Below are 20,148 nucleotides of genomic sequence, written 5' to 3' on the forward strand. Positions count from 1 at the left end.
TTACGTACTACATGTTTATACTTTTCCCCCAATGCCTACTATCTATATTGAATGGTGACTTTCTACTCTAAACCACTCTGTGAGTACCAACATCACCAAAGACATGGAGGTTTGGAAGGAGAAAGAAGGAGGACAGGGCAGACCCAAATCCCTCCATCTTAGAACCCCTGACCCCCATGGACAAAACTTGGACCCCTGCGTACAAGGCTTAAAACCCCCCTGTACAGCACTCAAAAATCCTTCCTTTCACTTCGTGACTACTGCTACTACAATACCTAAACTTGTGTGTGTGGCTTGTAATTCTTCATACAGAGTTGGTAATTTGCTCCATGGGCTAAGATGGAAACCCCAAGAGTGTCTTTGGCTGCATGCCAGGGTCTCAGAGCCCCCTGCCAGCGGCTCTGGCCATCCAGGACACCCAGAGGAGAATCCTGGGTTCCGACAGCTATTAAAGAAATATTTTATGAAACAATAACTTTTGTGGGTATAATATTCATCTCGAAGAGTGGATGGTGGCAGTTCTTCAGAAACAGCGGAGGAAAATGCCTCCCTGTCCCTGAAATGTTCCCACTGAGCAAAGCTGAAATGCTCCAACTGCAGGATAAGCTAGCTCCTACCTGAGTGCAGCCTTCTGCCTGCACTTCCAAGGGCTCCTTGGGAGCAGCCCCACGAGCCAGCAAAACTTCCAGGGCAGCACTGGCACCAAACCCACCCTGAGCTCACCCCAGCTCGCTGCCTCTGCTCCCCAGAGCGGGTGGCATCCCGGCTGGCTGGGCACAGAGCGGGTTAATGCACCCCTGGAGCACCCTGTGCCACCCTGCCCGGCAGCACACACCTCGGCTGCCATCCCCAGGGACGTGGCAGAGGACAGCAGGTACGGCCTGGTGACATCCCCTCGCTGCTCCTGAGATGGGTGAGCAGGGACAGGCCCCGTGCCCACAGCCAGAGGTGGCAATGGAAGGGAGGAGCGGCAGTCACAGCACCTCTCGCAGCAGGACTCCGAGGGGCACGCAGGTCCTTTTGATAATTTATTGGCACACAGAGTCCCTGCAGCCAAAACAGCAAAATCCCTGCTCCTTGCTCTCTTCTAACCCACTTTTCCAAGACAATTTCTGAGCGATTGATGGGGGAAAAAAAAATCCCAAACTTTAAAAAGCACCTTTACTCTTAGAAAATCTGCTCCCTCCGCATGGCCCAGGGCATTTGCCTCCCCCTGAGCAGCCAGTGGATGGAAGCTGGCTCCCACCTGTGCCCACCCCCGGGCTGCCACAGGCACTGCTGTGCTCTGCAGGGTCCCTGGCAGAAAAACAGAGCTCAGAGCCTGGTGCCACACTCCTGTGCTTGAGAAAAGAGGGAAAATGCACGGCCCTGCTGCTGGGCAGGGAGCTGCCAGGACCCCCAGAGCCAGCAGCGGAGCCAGGGCCCAGTGCAGATGCACTCAGGGCTGGAGTGAGAGCAGCACAGGATGGGCTGCAGTGCTGGGCTGCAGTGCTGGGCTGCAATGCTGGGGTGCAGTGCTGGGCTGCAGTGCTGGGCTGCAGTGCTGGGGTGCAGTGCTGGGATGCAATGCTGGGCTGCAGTGCTGGGATGCAGTGCTGGGCTGCAGTGCTGGGATGCAATGCTGGGGTGCAGTGCTGGGATGCAGTGCTGGGATGCAATGCTGGGCTGCAATGCTGGGCTGCAGTGCTGGGCTGCGGTGCTGGGATGCAATGCTGGGATGCAATGCTGGGCTGCAGTGCTGGGGTGCAATGCTGGGCTGCAATGCTGGGGTGCAGTGCTGGGGTGCAATGCTGGGCTGCAGTGCTGGGATGCAGTGCTGGGGTGCAGTGCTGGGCTGCAATGCTGGGGTGCAGTGCTGGGGTGCAATGCTGGGCTGCAGTGCTGGGATGCAGTGCTGGGATGCAATGCTGGGCTGCGGTGCTGGGATGCAGTGCTGGGATGCAATGCTGGGCTGCGGTGCTGGGGTGCAGTGCTGGGCTGCAATGCTGGGCTGCGGTGCTGGGGTGCAGTGCTGGGCTGAAGTGCTGGGCTGCAATGCTGGGCTGCAGTGCTGGGCTGCAGTGCTGGGCTGCAATGCTGGGCTGCAGTGCTGGGGTGCAGTGCTGGGGTGCAATGCTGGGGTGCAGTGCTGGGGTGCAGTGCTGGGCTGCAGTGCTGGGCTGCAGTGCTGGGCTGCGGTGCTGGGATGCAATGCTGGGCTGCAATGCTGGGATGCAGTGCTGGGATGCAGTGCTGGGGTGCAGTGCTGGGCTGCGGTGCTGGGGTGCAGTGCTGGGCTGCAGTGCTGGGCTGCAATGCTGGGCTGCAATGCTGGGGTGCAGTGCTGGGCTGCGGTGCTGGGATGCAGTGCTGGGGTGCAGTGCTGGGCTGCAGTGCTGGGGTGCAATGCTGGGCTGCAGTGCTGGGCTGCAGTGCTGGGCTGCAGTGCTGGGCTGCAATGCTGGGGTGCAATGCTGGGATGCAGTGCTGGGATGCAGTGCTGCGCTGCAGCTGGCACGGGGGAATGCCCCCACAAGCTCCTCAGAGCAGGCTCAGTATTTAATGCCCACATTAAACACTCACAGCTTGACTGCCTTAGGCGCTGCCGGGGCGGCAGCAGGAAATCTCTGCCCGGGGTTTCTCCTGAAGGGGACGGGAGAGAGCTGGTTTTTAAAAAGCACCATCATCTCCAAAGAAAATGAAGCCCAGGCGAGCGAGCAATCCCTGCTGTGGGACCATAAATCACTGCCACCCCTGTCCCTGCCGGGGGGCAGCAGTGTGCTCTTGCACAAAGTGTGTTCTCCAACCCCCTCGGGGCTGGGATCTCCTCCCTGGGAAGCCTCCCAGCCCGGGGAGCCTGTCCCTGTCCCCATGGCAGGGCCCAGGGGAGCAGCAGGGCAGCGCATCCCGCAGGGACGGCACCTTGGGGTGACACTGTCCCTCCCCACTGCCCTCCCCGTCCTGCAGCCCCCCTTTCCCAATAGCACTTCCAGCCCAAGCCATGGCATTTGCCTTTCCACCAGGACACAAATCTGTGTCCAGCCCAGGACCCCAAGGGTGTCAATGAACAGCTCCTCTTGGCTCAGCAATCTGAATTGCAGCATGATAAAAAGGCCTATTAGAGGCTGATTTCTAGAACAAATGCTGCCCCCGTGGCTAATCAGAAGAATATTTCCTTCATTGAGAGACAAAATGAATATTGCTGTTTGGCAGATGCAATGATGCCGAGCAAATAACCTGCAGTTGAGCTTTATTGTTATCACGCCTTTGGTTGCTGGCCTTGGCCTCGAGAGGGTGGCAACAGAAAAGGGGGAATACAAATGGAAACCTCTACAAGCCTGAAATAAATGCATGCCCCGAAACTGCAGGGAAGCAGGGTTTAATGGGAGACATCAGCATGCACAGCACAGGCTGGGCACGCTGCCCTGTCCCCTGTGGTGGCACCCAGCAGGCAAGAAGACAGGCACACAGCCTCGGCCAGGACATCTGCCCCAGCCCCCAGGCTGCCTGGGGCCCTCACTGAGGGCTTTACAATGTATTTTCGTTTTTAAAAGGGGCTTGGGAAGCGAGAAGGCACTGTGTCAACACCATGAAAGCTGGCATTAATCAAGGGTGATAGCATGGTCTCCTTGCCAGTGGTTAGCATTAAAAAATACATATTAGCATTTTTAATATTAATCAGTGTAAACAAGAAAGATACTTCTATAAAAATTAATTAGAAAGCTCCTTTCCTTAGAGGACACTGATGAATTAATATCACACCTCAGGGCTGCACAGCATTCTTCCAGAGTGAACCTCCTCATGCTCGTGGTTCTCCCGCACCTCACACAAGCCCAGGTTTGTTCCCTTGGGTCGGGGGCTACTCCTGCCCCAGGAGCCACAGGCCAGCTTGTGCCACCACAGGATGAGCTGTGCTTCAGAGCCCCTGCTCAGTCTAAGGCTCCTTCCCCCTCCCTGCCGAGCCCCTGGCAGGAGGGGACTTGCCATGTCACCAGTGGTGCAGCCTGGAAAAGCCAGGCCATCCCAGGGGCTGGGGCTGGGACAGGGCAGGAGGCACCGACTGCTGTGCTTGCAGAAGGCAATGGCTGCTGTGCTTGCAGAGAGCAATGGTTGCTGTCCTTGCAGGGAGCACACAGGCTTCCCTTTCATCCCTCCCTGCCACGGCGGCCACAGCAGCAGCAGCAGCCTCGGGGCTGGGACGCAGCAGCTCCCACACCACACCCCAGGCCAGCCTGGCTCAACAAGGAGCCCTCATGGAACAGAACCTCAAGAAAACCTCATCCCCCTGCCCTTCCATAGCCAGATCTCTCATGCCCTGTGTCCTCCTGGGACCTGGCTGCCAGCACAGCCCCGGCACCCCTTGGCTCCTGGCCCTGGAAAGCTGCAAGTGCCACGTGGAGGACAAGAGGCTGGTAGGATTAAGCAAAGTCCTCTACTTACCCCCACCAAGTGCTGGAGATTTTGCCAGCTGAGCAGTTGGAGTGGCAGAAAATACCAGCTTTTGCCCTTGGATTTGTATTTGTAACATAAAGGGCTGGCACAGCCCTGCTCATGCCCCACAGGCCTCTCCCTGTGCTGCTCCACTGAGCCGTGTGGTCTTCCCAGAGGATTCCCAGCTCTGCTCCCTCCGGAGCAGCTGGGGGCTGCTGCAAGGCAGAGCAGGCATCTTGTGAAACAGCCAGGCTGATTTAATAGGGTCAGATGGGAGAGGAAGAGCACTAGCAGGGCCCGAGAGCCCGCTCTGACTCTACCCCAGTAAATCCCTTGTTTGCTGCTCTCTGATGCAGGCAGCCATGCTCAAATGTCTCTTAGCTGTACTCGATGCTAAATGAAAGCAGGAGCCACCATGGCACCATGACAGGGCCATGCCTGTCCCCCTCCTCCTGCTGACCCCCCCAGTGCCCAGGGAACCACAGCGGGAGGCTTTCCCCAGCTGCTTGCATTCCCTTTGCTCAGGTTCAGCGTCCACCCCTCCAGGAGGGGTGTGTGTTTCTGGGCAAGTGAAGGGCTCTGCTGCCCTTCAGGAGGAAGCAAACCAGCAGGACCAGATGCAGACCCTAGGATTCACACTGGGAAATAAGCTGGCACAGTTGACAGTGAAGGTACCTGCTGCCAGTGAAGGTGACAGCTCCTTGGGTGAGTGGGACAAGGTCACCTCATGGCTGGGGGATGATGGTGTGGCTGGCAGAGCCATTTGTAAGCACAAATTTACACCATTTGTAAGCACAAATCCCATCGGAGACAGAAGCTGAGGCCAGGCCAGACATCCCCAGCCTGGGCCAGGAGCTTTCATGGGAGACTGGATGCTCGCAGGAGGGTGCACACCTTTGTTGTGCCTGCCCCCCATTTCAGAGCAGCAGGGGAACAGAGCACTTTAGGGATAGGAACAGGGCTCCTGACAGCTGGGACACAGGGTGGGTATGGAGGGGCTGCAAGGACAAGGATCTTCCCAGCCTAGAGGTGAGACCAGTGACCAGGGCTTGGGCTGGGAGCTGAGGAGCAGCAGCCCTGCCAGACTGCTCCATACGAGCTGCTGGCTCCAGGAGGCGAAGCATGAGGGTGAAACACCCGAGGCTGTTGCAGGAAGAGGCTGGGGGTCGGAGGAGAGGGAGCAGAAGCATCAGGCATGTGTTACCAGGCTGGGGGTCAGAGGAGAGGGAGCAGAAGCATCAGGCATGTGTTACCAGGCTAGGGGTCGGAGGAGAGGGAGCAGAACCATCAGGCATGTGTTACCAGGCTAGGGGTCGGAGGAGAGGGAGCAGAACCATCAGGCATGTGTTACCAGGCTGGGGGTCAGAGGAGAGGGAGCAGAAGCATCAGGCATGTGTTAAAGGGCTGGGGGTCGGAGGAGAGGGAGCAGAAGCATCAGGCATGTGTTACCAGGCTAGGGGTTGGAGGAGAGGGAGCAGAAGCATCAGGCATGTGTTAAAGGGCTGGGGGTCAGAGGAGAGGGAGCAGAAGCATCAGGCATGTGGTAACTCCCACGGAGCTGCACCACGCTGCCACACAGCCAACTGCCAGCAGCTCATCCTCCAGCAGGGGCTGGGGGAGGAATCCCACAGGGAACCCAAAACACTCCAGGCTGGAAATCACTGTTCACAGCAGCTCTTATTTTAAGCACAGGTTGCAGCCCTTGTTTACCAGCAGGCTCAGCGCTGTCGGAGCGGTGGCTGCGGGTGCCGCGCTCGCCTTTCGCTGAGGGAACCTCCTGTTTTGACTGCCAGCTAAACCATGCTCAGTTATTTGGGGAGGAACATTTCCAGCTACACAGCGTGAGCCAGAGTTAGCAGCCAATTAAGTATTTATGGCCAATTCCATTTTCCTAGCGAGATGCTTGGAAAGCGAGCCCCAGTTACATCAGAGCAACGGGTTAATCGGTGCTCTCCTGCAAACACCTCCGTGCTGGCCCTCCAGAGCCTGCACAAGTCCTGCAAAGACTTCTCTTAAGGCTCTGCTGGAACACAATCCATCAGCAGTGTGGTGTAAACCCTGCAGCAGCATCTCAGCCTGTCTGCAGTGAAGCACCAGCAGAGCATGAAGCGAAGGCCGGGTGCTCCCAGCCCCACGAGCAGGGTTAGCTGTGATGGGGGCTGCACGTGGACAGGCTGTGCTGTCAGCTGTCACCAGGTGAACATCTGGGACAGCTCTCCTCTGCCTGAGCCTCGCCAGGGGTATCTGACAAGCACAGGCAGCACCTCTGCCAGGCGCTGATTTAAACCTGGTCTCCTGCTTTTCCAGCAGAGGCTCCTCTCTTTCCCAGCATCACTTAGTTCCCAGCTGAATCCAAACCCAAAATACATCCTTCAGGATTCACCTGCAAAGAGAAGTGCTTCAAACAAAGCAGAAAGCAAACTGCTGCTGCCCACCCCAAATGTTTGGACAGCATCACCGCCAGCCTTCTCCCACCACTTGAGTTCAACAACCACCGGCACACAGTGAGACTCTCACGGCTTCCCCAGCCCACACCCGCCTCCTCTTCTCTGCTCCACTCCGTCAACAATTTCAGGGCAGATTCCTGCTTTCACAGGAAATGTACAACCAGCATGGTGGTATGGCAGAGGGCAAACCTCCTAACAGCTTCTGGCTTTGTTTTCAGCCTGTAGGGGGTTGTTTACAACACTCTACACTTTCTGTGAAGTAATGCTTAACATTTCAGAAGCACGCAGGAGCCCATGGGTGGCATGAACTGCCTGAGTCACCTTCCTCCTGTCACAGCATCTGCCACAGACCAACCAGGCACGTGGGTGCTGGCTGTCACACTCTCCCAGGGCAGCCATTCCTCCTCCTGCAGCATCCTCAGCTGCTGACACGGCGCCAGGCCCAAAAGGAAAATGCCACAAATGCCATGGTAGCCGTGTGAGGTGACAAACACCCATCTGCTCCTAGGTTTTACCACATGTAGTGTAACTGTGGTCACTCAGTTCACTTTCCTGCCCTCGCTGCAGCTGATGTTAATCCAGGGATGTTTTCTTAGGCTTTTAAGCGGTGTTCATCATTCATCAGCTCCCAGCAGTACTGGAGAGACAGCTGATGGCTCACCAAGCTCATGAGGACTGGAGAGCTATTCCAGGCGCATTGATAGGCCTCAAAAGTTGTGACTTTTGTCACCAAGGCATGACCAGAGCTCAGCCCCTGTGTGCCCAGCTCCTGGGGAGGTGCTGTGATTTTTAAAAGGAAAAATGACCCTCCAAAACTCTGTGTGGGAGAGAACCAAGCCCTTACAGCATCTTGTGCACTCTGTGCTGAGAAGAGAGGCAAAGGAAGAGGAGGCTGCAGTATTTTATTTGAAACCAGCTCAGAACAGACTGCTGACCTTCACCAGGGGCTGCAGAGTAGCTGCTCTGGTTTTAGCTAGTTGGTACCTGAACCAGAGGCAGTGCAGAATGGGTGCCAGCAGATCCAAACGCTCTCAGCAGCACCCCAGGGGGAAGGTGAACCTTGCAGCTGCCTCAGCTGCAGCCCTCTTGATGATGGACACTCCAGGACAGGCAGCTCCAGCTCTCCTGACAGCTCCTGTGTGGCCACTCCAGCACAGTGGCTTGTGCCATGCAGATTCCTGCCAGTCACTGCGGGCACTCCTGCACATCACACACACACTGTGCAGACCCGCTGAGCACTGCCAGTCTCAAACCACTTCTTTGGGGGCAAGCAGGGGCAAGGTGCTGCCACGTGCAGTCCCTGCTGAAGGGGGCCCTTGGCTGGACACTGAAGCACAGGGCACTCAGTGTGTGTGGTGACAAAGGGCTGATCCCAGGAAATCAGTCATCCCCAAGGGACTCCTGTCAGGTTCAGTGCACAGCAGGATAATAAATCCCAGCATCCAGCACCGAGCCAGCCCTGAGAAGCCACAGCAGGCCATGAGCTAGACCTGCACTTGAATCTGAGGGCTACTGCCATGCTCAAGAGTATTTGCCCACTCTTCTCTGCTGAATATCCCAGAAGAAAAGATCTTTTGAGGGCAACACTTTAAACCTAAATGTGATGCAGTATGAAAATTTCCTTGTATAAAAGCTAAAGGAGGATATAAAAAACTCAAAGAGAGAGAGACTGGTGCTGCCACTCTTGTTAGTTCTGGGATATACTGCTTCACTCCCATTCATTAATAATTTTCTGTGAAATCTGTCTGAATGAGTCCTCTCGTGCATTAAATTGCTCCAGCAGTCCTGGAGCCAACACCTGCCCAAAGCTGTGCCAGCCTGAAACAGGTACCCTGCACCTGCAGAGATGGTTTGGAGAGCAGAGTGGTGTGGATTGGCTTTTCAAAGCCACGGAGATTCTTCCAGGAGCAGCAGCCACCTGGGGCCACCTGCCCCAGACATGGACCTTGCCAGTCTCACAGGGTGCTTCTGCTCCAGGACTGGGTGTCACTCCCAGTGGCAGCTGCCAGCAGGAACACTGCTTGTGACTGACAGCCTTGCACAACACACACAAACACCCTGCTCCCAGGGGCTGCTTCCCCAGACAAAAGAAATCCCACTGCTCACAGCAATTCACAAACGAAAAGCAGACAGGTTTCTTTAAATATTATTTATTCCTCAAAGTGTACAACTAGAACATAAAAATATTCCTTGGTGAAAACAAACCAGAAAAGGGTAGGAAATTAAGGCCAAAGGAAAAGCATTTCACTGTTCCAAGGGAAGAAGCCTTCAGAGACAGGACTTGGAGCCTCCTCAAGCTTGGAAGTTAGGGTCGTATTTCTGTGTCGCAGAAACTTCCTAGAGCAGGTCCAGAAGTTATCCATCTCATTGTGACTCAGAACCCAATGGAATGGGTTTCTAGTTTGTTCTCTTTGAGAACCCAATTACTTCAAGTGCATCACACCAGTAAATGAAATCAGTGCAGGGCTTTATTTATTATTAGGCATTTGTTTTGCTTTATTGTGACTACATTACAGCTGCCACAAATGCTCCGAGCAGCTGAATTAAAACAACACACTCTTGAAAATTTCCAATCTCTCTAAGCCTTGGTATTTTTCATGTTCTCCAATACTTGGATTTTTCTGACTAATGAACTCTTCCAATTGCTGGAAAATATTGAATGCAATTAGTACTTCAATGCACAGCCTCGACGTACACCGTGCCTCGCAGCTGAGCGCTGTAAAAGAGCCCAGGGCTTGGCAGAAGAACTAGAAATCCAGAAGATAAAAGGGAGATTTATGCACACTCCCACCAAGGCCTAATGCAGAATTTAATTGGCAGGGTTAGCAATAAAGGGGCTGCAGAGAGAGCACTGAGGTTGTGGCCCCAGTACAGCTCACAAAGCAGTAACAAGTTATGATTCCCAGGCTGCAGAATTACAAATTACATTTGCTTCCTCAGCTCACACTCCTCCGTGCCAGGCTGCACAACGTGACCAAACCACTCTGCTCCTGGGCTTCTCCCAGCCCAGGTTTCTCTCTTCAAGGGGAGATACAAATCACTCCCTCCAAGCCTTCTGCAATTCCATCCAGCCTGTGCCTGCACTGCTGCCGCAGCTGCTGCAGCTCTCTCTGCAGGCTGGCCTCTCTCACCTGCAGCTCTCTGATCACCTCTGCAGCACTGACAGCTGCAACAGCCTCCTTGGACACACGCTGACCCAAGGCCGTTTTGCTGGCAGGGTGTTTGCTCCTCAGCACCAGCCTGTACAAACCGTGCATTCTGGTTTTCTGCGCAGCACAGAGGGATGTGAGAGCTCTCAGTTTTAGTTCAGTGCTTTCCTGTGTCCTTCTAGCAGTGGCAGAGAACCTCTCCTTCTGTAGCTCTTCTCTTGTTGCCACCTGTAGAGGGAAGAAAGAGAACAGGAAGGGAAGAGTAGGGAACATTTCTGTGAAAGAAATCCTCCCCCCAGAAACCAACACAAAACATCTTGTTTGGACTAGGACATCGAAAGCAGGAGCCAGCTGTGAGTGTAAACTACAGCACGTGGCAGTGCAAACTGAATTAAGCTAAGGTGTGCTTTCAGCCAGGCAGCAGCCTCAGTAGCCAGAGAGCTGCCTGTAGTCACTCGTTTGCAGATTCCCAGTCCAGCAGCCCCTCCAGTGATGATTTACACCCCTCTCTACTCCCCATGCTCACTGGGGAGTGGGTGGGGTGGCTTCAGAGCAAAGCACACGCAGCAAAAAGGAGACCCCAGCAGAGTCACCTGCATCCCTGTTGTGCTTTGAGCCACCAGGTTGTCATAACAGATTAACTGCCTCGTGAACAACAGCGTTATTTCGGTTTGCAAATGTTTCCTGCACTTGGCAACGCTGAAAAGTAGGGGTGACAACTGTAAGCAAGCAATTCCTTAATTCTCAGTTCTCATTATGGGGCAACAATTAGGAAAAGGAAAATAATGGAGCAGAGTCAAGCAGAGGCCAAGACCAAAATAAGTACCAGGCAGCACACTTTCACTGAAGACAAGCCCCAATAAAATAAAAGCTTTTCTTGTGACAGCATCACAGTCTGGATTATAAAAGCAATTGTATATACTGGGATTTTTCCAAAGCATTTGATTTAATGTTCTCCAACAATTTGATTTGAAGAACTTGCAAGATGGTAATTGCCTTGCCAATTTTACTCGTGGATTAAATATGAATTCAGTGACTCATCTCAAAATGCACTTGTCAGTGGGGAAACATCTGTAAAAGAGGCACCCTGCTAAGGCCTTCAGGGAAATGGCTCTTGGCCCAATGGGATTTTCTGTTTCTGCTATGGCAAAAAGCTGCCAAATCAACTCAGTCAAAAAGCAGCAAAGTTTCCCAAAAGCGAGGCTGCCTCTGCAACCTGCACAAATCCCAGAGCTCTCCTGAGACTTGTGCACAGTTCTGGAGTTTGTGCCTCAGAAAACCACAGGGAAACAGAGAGCAGGAGTCACAGGCAGGGCATCCAGTGACCCACAGCCCAGAAAACAAACCTCAGAATATGAAACTTGGAGAGGTCAAAATATTCCATTCATGGAGACAGATACACAGTTTGCTTTACTTCCTAAAAGGAAGTGGGGAAAAAAGGTGTTAAAGATCAGACTTTGCTGACAAAGCCATAAGAAGATCAAAATTGGAGTTAAGATATTCAGCTTCAGAGTAAGACACTGTTTCCTACTGTGAGGATAATGAACCATGAAATGCTTCAGTGCAGCTCCAGGGATGAAGCCTTTGGCCAAAGCTCAGCTCAGGTCAAGCTCAGTGCTAATGATACCCCTTCCAGCCTTGAAATTGCTCTGCAACCCCTCCCCTTCCTGCCCCTGGGTGAAGCTGAACTCCTTGGGGTTTTAAATCTGCAGATCTGCATTAAGATATCAGTACCTCAGACATCACAGCTTTGACAAGTTCCCTGTAAAGTCAGGAATATTTTGGCAGCTCTGAAGCACCAGAGATCAGCAGAGCTCAAAGCAGCCCCAGCTGCAAGGACAAGAGTCCTCAGGTAGTGAAGCACCTGCAGCATTTCCCCCTGTCGAGCTACAGCTGCTCAGGGTCAGAGCAGCTGCTGTCTGGGAGAAGAAAAGGAATTTCATCCCCCAGATCAGGGGGAAAGGTTTTATTACTGAAACAAGTTCAGAAGGGGGTGGCATGCCGGGGATCAGTCTGCACTCTCTGACAGTGAAACACTGCAGGTGTGACAGCTGCAGTCACAGCTAAATTCCTCCAGACACCAACTTCACCAGGGCTTCGCTCACGCATCCCACATCTTCCTTCAGAATATCTTCAGGAGTTTTGCAGCCAAGTAATTAATCCTCTCCGTGGTCTTTTGATGAGTTATTCTCACCCCTCAGCCTCGGCTTAAAGAAGATTAAGAAAATCAATCAAATCAGAAAAGGAGTAAATTTCTCTGAATTTTTACTAACACATTAAAGGCTTTATCGATGCAGAACCATCTGTTAAAGGAGACCTCTGTTGATTAAGGCATTAGAACAGAGAATTGAAGCTGAGAGAAGTCTATCTTTGTCCTTGTCCAAGAACCAGGGGTCCCTCTTTATCATAATCCCCAAGGAATCCCAGGGACATCTCTTGCAGCTGGCTGTAAGAATAACTGAGGTGCAATCCTCTAACACCACTTCAGAAGGAACAAAACTGAAAAAATAAATTCAGTGTTATCTGGTCTCCCCACAGCCAATGAATACATGGAAAATGATGTTTGCATCAAGTGGATTTAACGCTGGAATCCAGGATGGGAAAAATTTCCCATCAGTTACAAACAACAACATCACTCAGCAAACAGAGCGCACAAGATGTTATTTATTTTTCACATTAAACTCCAGCAGAAGCACAGTAAGGCTGTATAAAAGCATTCTTAATGAAACATAGGTTTTCATACTCTCCACCAGTCAAAACTGGAGGATTTTATTATCCATTAAGCAAGGCACAAGATGGAGGAGCAGCATGCTCCTCTCAGCACTGAGTGCATGGAGCTCTGACCCACAGCAACAGCGGGGACAGGAATCACAGCAGGCAAGCAGGAGCAGCTCTAAGGACAAGGACAACAGCCCTGGAGCCAGGGAAACAAAAGTGTGACAGAACCTACGCCCAAGCATCAGAAGGATGTTCCACATGCTAGCTTCTATAAAGAGGACCAGTGTTTCCTGAGATAACATTAGATAAACTTAAGAGGGGAAAGTTTTAAAAGTATCAATATTAAATAAGCTAACAAGTTCAGCAAAGCACTAATTATTTCCTATCAGCACGATCTGGAACTGGAATGCTAACTCCAGTTCTGTTCTTGGAAGGCTCTGCAAACATATGCATGGCCACAGATACTCCTGTTGCAGCTTATAGATTTCAACTGCTAAAAATCTCCGAGGGTTACCTTCAAACAATATCCTTTACTCTTCACATCCTGAATGCTTGTGAAAATGCTCAATAATCTCCTCCTGTATGGTTAATTGATGCTCTTTAACAGCTTGCTGTCTCCCATTAGTCAGCATACAATGATTATTCTACTCTGCAAAACAATCTCAATAGACCACTTTGTATTAAACAAACATATTGTAAAAGATTAGGAGCCTCAGCATTTTGTGCCTGCCCGTTTCCATCCCACAGCTCTGCCTTTCAGCCTCAATCTACCAGCTGGAATTTGAATTCCCAATTAGGTGCGTGGTGCTGTCTGAAAACTGCTGCACATCCTCTCCAAATAAATACAACAACATCATAATCATCTTTTCCACTTGTACAGAACCCTCCTCATCCCAAAGGGACCCGGTGCACTTTGAGAAATTCCACTCCAAACACAGAGGGAATCGGCTGATGAAGAACCAGCATCTTCAAACTGACACATATCCTGCTCTGCAGAGGGTTGGCTTCTCTTCCCAGCTCCTCATTTCATGGCTGCTCTTTGGGACAGGACAGCGGCCAAACTGCCCCGAGTGTGCCCAGATGTCCTCCTTTAGATAACTCCAGTCTTCAAAAGGTATTAGGAACTAAAAGCTAACAGCAAAACTGTAATAACTTGGATGTTCTAAGAAGAAGCCAACAAACCAGTGGAGTTGCAGGGAGCAGTACTGCATCTGGGACCAGACTGAGAAGGGACCAAAGTGACAGCCAGCCTGGGCTGTCCTCCCCAAGCTGGCACGGTGCAAAGGGCTGCAGTGTGCACGGGCACAGGTCCTGCTGGCACATCCACAAGCAGGAATGTGCACAGGAATAAGCACTGCAGTGAAAGAGACCTCTTCAGCACTGGGGGGAACCAAGCCAGGCAGGACATCCGGCAGGTATGGAAAGGATTGACCACCTCCCTGGGACATCACTGGGATGCTGCCTTCACAAAACCATTCAGGCTGGCATCTGATTGGAAAATGGCCACAGCAGAAAAGGATGAGCCCAGCACAGAGCTGGAAAGGGGAATATCCAAAGGGGAGGCACATCCAAACACCAGGCTGAGCAGGCAGCTTGGTTAGTCCACCGTGGTGGGTTAACTCTTGCACCAATGCACAGAAGAGGCTTTGAGCCTGCAAACACCAACATATGATCAACTCCTCCAGCACCTCCTCAGCACAACCTTCCCTGAAATGTCTTCTACCCAAAGGCAGCTGGCTAAATGAAATGAACAGCCAGTACTATCTCACCTATTTTCAGTCCTGGGAATCCTCTGGCTTTGAATAAATCTTGTAACAATGACTTCAGTGGGCAAATCATGGCAAAGATAACATTGCCTATTTTGAGTAAGCTGCCTTCCAGTTTCTTTGCATGTTCCACAGCTTTGAGGCCAGAACGGTGTCACCCACATTCACCTCCCCTGACCATGTGACAATTTGCCTTGTGGACAGCCCCAGTCCTCCTGCTAGTGAAGCTCTGCTTCCATCTCCTGCTTGGATCCCCACACACTCAGCTCACTTCACCCCTCCTCAAAAGGAAACCTTGCACCCCTCAGCTCCCTCGCATTCGCCTGCACCTTTCTGGTAATGAGCTTCCCAGAGCTCTGTGTTTCATTCCACAGGGTCTGGAATCATGCCAGAGAGGCTGATCTCTCTCCCATTTTTAATAACTCCCTAATAAAAAATGCAGTAAAAAATACACAGAAATTGTTTTTCTGCTGAAAAGCAAGATGAATGTGAATTTATTCAGAGAGAATGTAACCAACACGCAAGACATCCCAAAGAGATGCTGAGAGATCTAGATAAGCACATCATGTTACTGAAATCATTCCCAGTAATGGCCTAGCTGAAGTGACAATCTCCCAAATGCTGGAAGTCAACATTTCAGCTTGTTGAAACTTCACATGGCAACCTGAAAGCCTCGCAGTTGCATCCTTGAAGGAAGCCACTAGATAGAGATGCAGGTTTAAAAAGCAGCAGCAAGGAAAGGTCCAAACATCTACTTCCAGGAAGAGGAGGGGGAATCATAGGAGCATTTCCATTTTATGAGTGTATTGCAGCTTCAAAGAAGGAACAGCAAACAAATGGCTGGAATTCCTTTTGAAGTGGATGATAAAGATCAGAATCATGTCATTACTTTTGTATCACAATCTCTTCATGTTGTTCTAGGAGTTTTGCAGAAACAGCTACAGCAGTATTGTTCAGAAAAACACACTGCACAAGTCTAGAAATGGCACATTTTCTGTCTCCAGTCCTATCTGTCCACTCCTCCTCTCATATTTCCCTCATGAACAGGGAGAAGACCTGTTCAGAAGGATATGCATGGAGGACGAAATACAAATTATCCTTGCCAAGCTGTACAGATACTACAATCTGTGATGACTGCCTTAGCCAGGAAACACAATGAGCCTCCTTTGTGCTCCCAGACACAAGGAACAAACAGAAAAGTCTCAGATCTTGTCTTTTGGGGTTGGGGAGTGAAAGGAAATTAGGAAATATAAACAGACACAATATCCAAGCCACCAAGTCATGCTCCTTTGCCATCAGGGCATAATAACCCAACACATTTCATAAACTCTGAACACACCAAACAGCATCTGACTTGCAGAATTTTGTATTCCTAAAGGCTGCTCATTTCTGAGTTTTATTTTAAACCCATCATGCCTAAGAAGGCCCCTGTGCTTGGAAAAGGATGAAGTGAAATATGACAGGCTTGGCAATATAGGATTAACGAAGGGTCACACTGCAGGAACAGAGACCTGCCAGGCCAGCCAGTGCACTCTCCACCCCGGCTCCAAAACAGCTCCCCAGCACATCACAACATCTCCAGCAACGGGTTCACCAGCCTGGAGGAGCTGCCCAGGGCTCTCGGGTTCCGTGCAAACGGAGCAGACTCTAACTGAACAGACCAGAATCGATTTCAGATAGAGATCTGTAAGTGAGGGATGAAAGCAGGATAAGCACGGAGATATCACTGGGATGGAGCAGAAATCCTGACAGCTGGCCACTGGAAACCAGGAATGGCAAATGAACACTGCTTTAGGAGCTCTCCCTTTCCAGACTGGAATCCAAATCAGTCCAGGGGCTGAACCTTACAAGCACTTGTCCTTAATTGGTACAAACACTTTATAAAGGATCATTATCTATACCTTGTGTTGCCTTGCAGTTTAGTGTTTTTTCACTGCCACCCCCCAAGAAATGCCTTGCAGAGCTGCAATCCCAGCTGACAGTCTATCTGGGGTACAGAAAACAGGATACAGAAAAAGGGATAAACAAAGATTTGCAGACTACTTTTAAGAAAGTCTTCCTTGTAAGCACTTAAAAAACAGCATCAAGTACAAAAGCAATGAGCAAAAGGAAACAATAAGCAGAAGTATCAATAACATAGTAGGGGGAAGAGCAGAGTCCCCTCTAAGTACATGAAAAATACCAGTAGATGTGAAAATAAAGTAGAATATAAGCAAAACAGCCAGAGGCATCCCACAACTCCCACCCACAAGCCCTTTGTGTTCCTGTACAAGGAGTTCCTCACTGTTCAACATGCATTCTGTACCTTGCTGCACAGGGAGCAGCCATGAAAAGCAGCACCCAAAGGGGATGCCCAAGCAGAGTTTGTCCCAAATGCCAGCAGAGATAGCAGGAACTGAACATGCCAGCACTGCTTCTCTATGTACAGAACAAAAATCAATAACCCAAGAGGCCTGTGTGACCCCCAAGCCATAAAAACAAAGCTTTTCCACACAAAAATAGGGTGAGGGGTTTAGCCTTCTTTAACAATAAACAATAATTTGGCTGGGGCATCAGTTTCTTTTAACAAAAATGTTTGCTTTTTTTGGGGTTTTTTTGAACAATGATGGTTGAGGGTATGACAAATGCTTTCCTTCCTTAGCTGTAGACAGGGACCCATTCAGGCTCAGAGGAGCAGAGGAAGGCACTATTTCAAGGGATGCTGTGAATGCATAATTGACAGAAAATCAAATCCTGCAGCTCCTGCTGCTGGAAAAAATAACAGAGCTGGGGGGACAGGACCCTGCAGAGCCCATGAAGTTCAGACATTTACTGAGAAGGAAAATCAGGCCCCCAACCTTCAGAAAATAATCTAAAGGCATTTGCTGCTTATATACAAAAGCCCACAAGTTAAAGCAAAAGCAATATCTGAAATCAGCTGTTCTGGAAACACTACAACACTGAGTAAGCAGGTGTTCTACTATAAAAAACCACCTTACCCTAATTTCAAATTCATGTCTTATAGTAACTTGCCCAAATGTAATTTCAAGCCTGTAAGGAAGTTACAGAGTTAGTACTGCAGCTCTATAAACCTTGTCTCATTGAATCAAGCTTCTCTGCTGTCAGCTTTCAAGGGTTTTAATTTTCTGCTGCAATTTCTACACACTCAAGACTAACCAGTTTAAAAAGCTAGAAACCATCACTTTCTATTTTAATAGCTGAAGACTTCCCACACTGTCCTGCCTAAATGAGGTTTCTTTCTTCTCGTGAGAGCACTGATTGTACACAAAGAGACTTTAAATAGCCCATTTAATGCCAGTTTTCATGCATTGGAGGATTAAAGTCATAATAAACTGTATGAATAGTCTAATCTATCACAAAGCACAGGCTACAGTCTCTCACCTGGTAATTTCTGCAATGTTCTGCTACTTTTTGGTAAACTAGAAACATACAGTTTTGGGTTTCCAAACACAGACTCCAGCAATTGAAATACTGCCCTATCACTGCACTACCCCAGCAGTGAAATGCAGTTATGGTTCAAAACACACCCCTTTCCAGCAAGCTCCAACTCAGCCACTGGGTCTGCTCATACCATCTTTCATCCAAAGTCTAACACCCTCAAACACTCCTGCCTAGGAATTTGCAGAACGTGGTCCAGCTGTGAACTTTGCCTTGGTTAAATGACACTTTTCTCACTCCTCAAAAAGACCGAATTAATTCCTTTATTGCCCTTCCTTTAATCCTTTCCAACCTTTCAACTGTTTCCCACCTGTGACGGTGGTGTAAGTGGTGCCAACACATTTCATTAAACTCTGAATTGTGATCTCTGTCTTATCTGTCCTTCAGTGACCAGTGGCAGATAGCAGCACTCAGTTGCCAATAACCTAACAAGTTTTCCATGACCCACTGTTTCCGAAGGGCATAAAATGGAAAGGTTTGCATGTAACCAAAACCAAAGTGACCTGAGGTACAGGAATTGGTACTTCTTACTAAACCCAGCCCCAGCAACAGGAAGAAACTTAAATGATGTCTTTTGGCTTAACAATAATTGCAGCAGCTAAAGCAAAACGTCACCTTAATGTAATCACTGATTTTCAACACTTGTTATTAGTTCAGCATGAGGAAAAACTCTCAGTCCTTTGGAACTGGTGGTCAATAAATGAAAGGGGTGATCCCAAAGTAACATTAACAGGGGCATTATTTGTCCCATAAACTATGGAGATATTTTAGAAGGGCTGTAAAGCTGAGCTATAGCAACTGACAGAAGATGTAATTATATAAGCAGCTGCATTCCAGATTTTGCTGGGATCTGCAATTTCCTGCAATTAGGGAGGAATGTGGAATGTATGCATCTCCAATCTTATGCATTCTGAAGCAAGACATTCACCACCAGAATGCTGGCTCCTGGTGCACCTATTGTCATTCCAAACATGGGAATACCAGGGAGAAGCTGGCTACCTATCTCACCTAGGAACAGATCTGGTAACTAAAAATACAGTTTTAATACCCAGAACACCCTTAGCTGCATCTGAGGAGAAGAGCTGGCACTGCTGCTCCCTGCTTCAATTAAACATCAGATACTGCAGAGCACTTCCTAAGCCTTCAGATCAGTATCCACACTGTTCTCTCCAAAGGAAAGATGGTGAGCAAGCACAGTAATGGGAAGCTAGATGCTAATTAAACCATTTGACTCAGATAATTTCATAACAAGGAGTGACCTGATCTTGTCAGGATGGATAACAGATTTTCTTGGGGTTTGCTTGGCTTGTTTTGGGAGCTTTTCACTTTGGTTTTTCTTTAAGATAATCCAATGGCTCTGTACTTAAGACTCATGTCTCTAAATTCCTCGATGGGAGTCAGAAAAGTCAATTTAGCTTAAGGTAAAGGAAAAGGATCCAGGGTTAAGAAAAGAGAACAACATTCATATTTTTCAGGGTCTTTACCAGAAGATTACAAATACCCTCCCAATATCAATACAAAGCACACAGCTGATAAAAGCACTCCCTGTGTGCTCAGCCTACAAAGAACTGCAGCACAGGCAAAGCCCAGGGGAGATGGATCCTCTGGGGCCTGAGAGCAGCTGAGCTCTGTGAGGGCTGCAGTGAGCCCGTGTGGCAGAGCTGCTCGGGGCCAGGGCTGCCCCAGCTCTCCCCTGCCCTGGATCTGCAGAGGCAGCTCCTCCAGAGAGCCCTGGGATGGATCCCTAAGGGCCAGACCTGAGACAAAGAGCCCAGACTCAGCGGTGCTGAGAGCCTCACCACACCCATCCCTCTTCCACAGGATACCTATAAAAAGGTGTCCTGGCTCAGGGGAGACCTTCTCACTCTCTAAAACTCCCCAAAAGGAGGTGGTAGCCAGGTGGGAATCAGCCTCTTCTCCCAGGGAAGAAGCAATAGGACAAGAGAAAATGGCCTCAAGCTGTGCCAGGGGAGGTCTAGGTTGGATGTCAGGAAAAATTTCTTCACTAAAAAGGTTGGCAAACACTGGAACAGGCTGCCCAGGGAAATGGCTGATTCACCATCCCCAAGGACTTTAAAAGACATGTAGATGTGGCACTAAGTGACATAGTTTAGTGTTGGATTTGTCAGTGCTGGCTTTGACTCCATGATCTTGGCAGTTTTTTCCAATGTAAATGATTCTTTGATTCCATTATTCTGTTCCATAATATTTTCTGTACTC

The 20,148-nt window shown here is 50.0% G+C and overlaps 1 protein-coding gene across 3 annotated transcripts in view; it reads right to left on the reverse strand.

Annotated features, from left to right (window-relative positions):
* Nucleotides 1–8,997: 8,997 nt before the first annotated feature.
* Nucleotides 8,998–20,148, reverse strand: part of TEDC1 (tubulin epsilon and delta complex 1) — a 67,958-nt gene continuing 56,807 nt past the window's right edge. For all 3 annotated transcript variants that reach the window (XM_038144373.1, XM_038144372.1, XM_038144371.1), the window contains one exon: nucleotides 8,998–10,234. In XM_038144373.1, coding sequence (XP_038000301.1) covers nucleotides 9,878–10,234 — 357 coding nt within the window. In that variant the 3' untranslated portion in view covers nucleotides 8,998–9,877. The remainder of the gene's footprint in view (nucleotides 10,235–20,148) is intronic.

Source organism: Motacilla alba, chromosome 8 (assembly GCF_015832195.1).
Source record: "Motacilla alba alba isolate MOTALB_02 chromosome 8, Motacilla_alba_V1.0_pri, whole genome shotgun sequence".
NCBI lineage: Eukaryota > Metazoa > Chordata > Aves > Passeriformes > Motacillidae > Motacilla > Motacilla alba.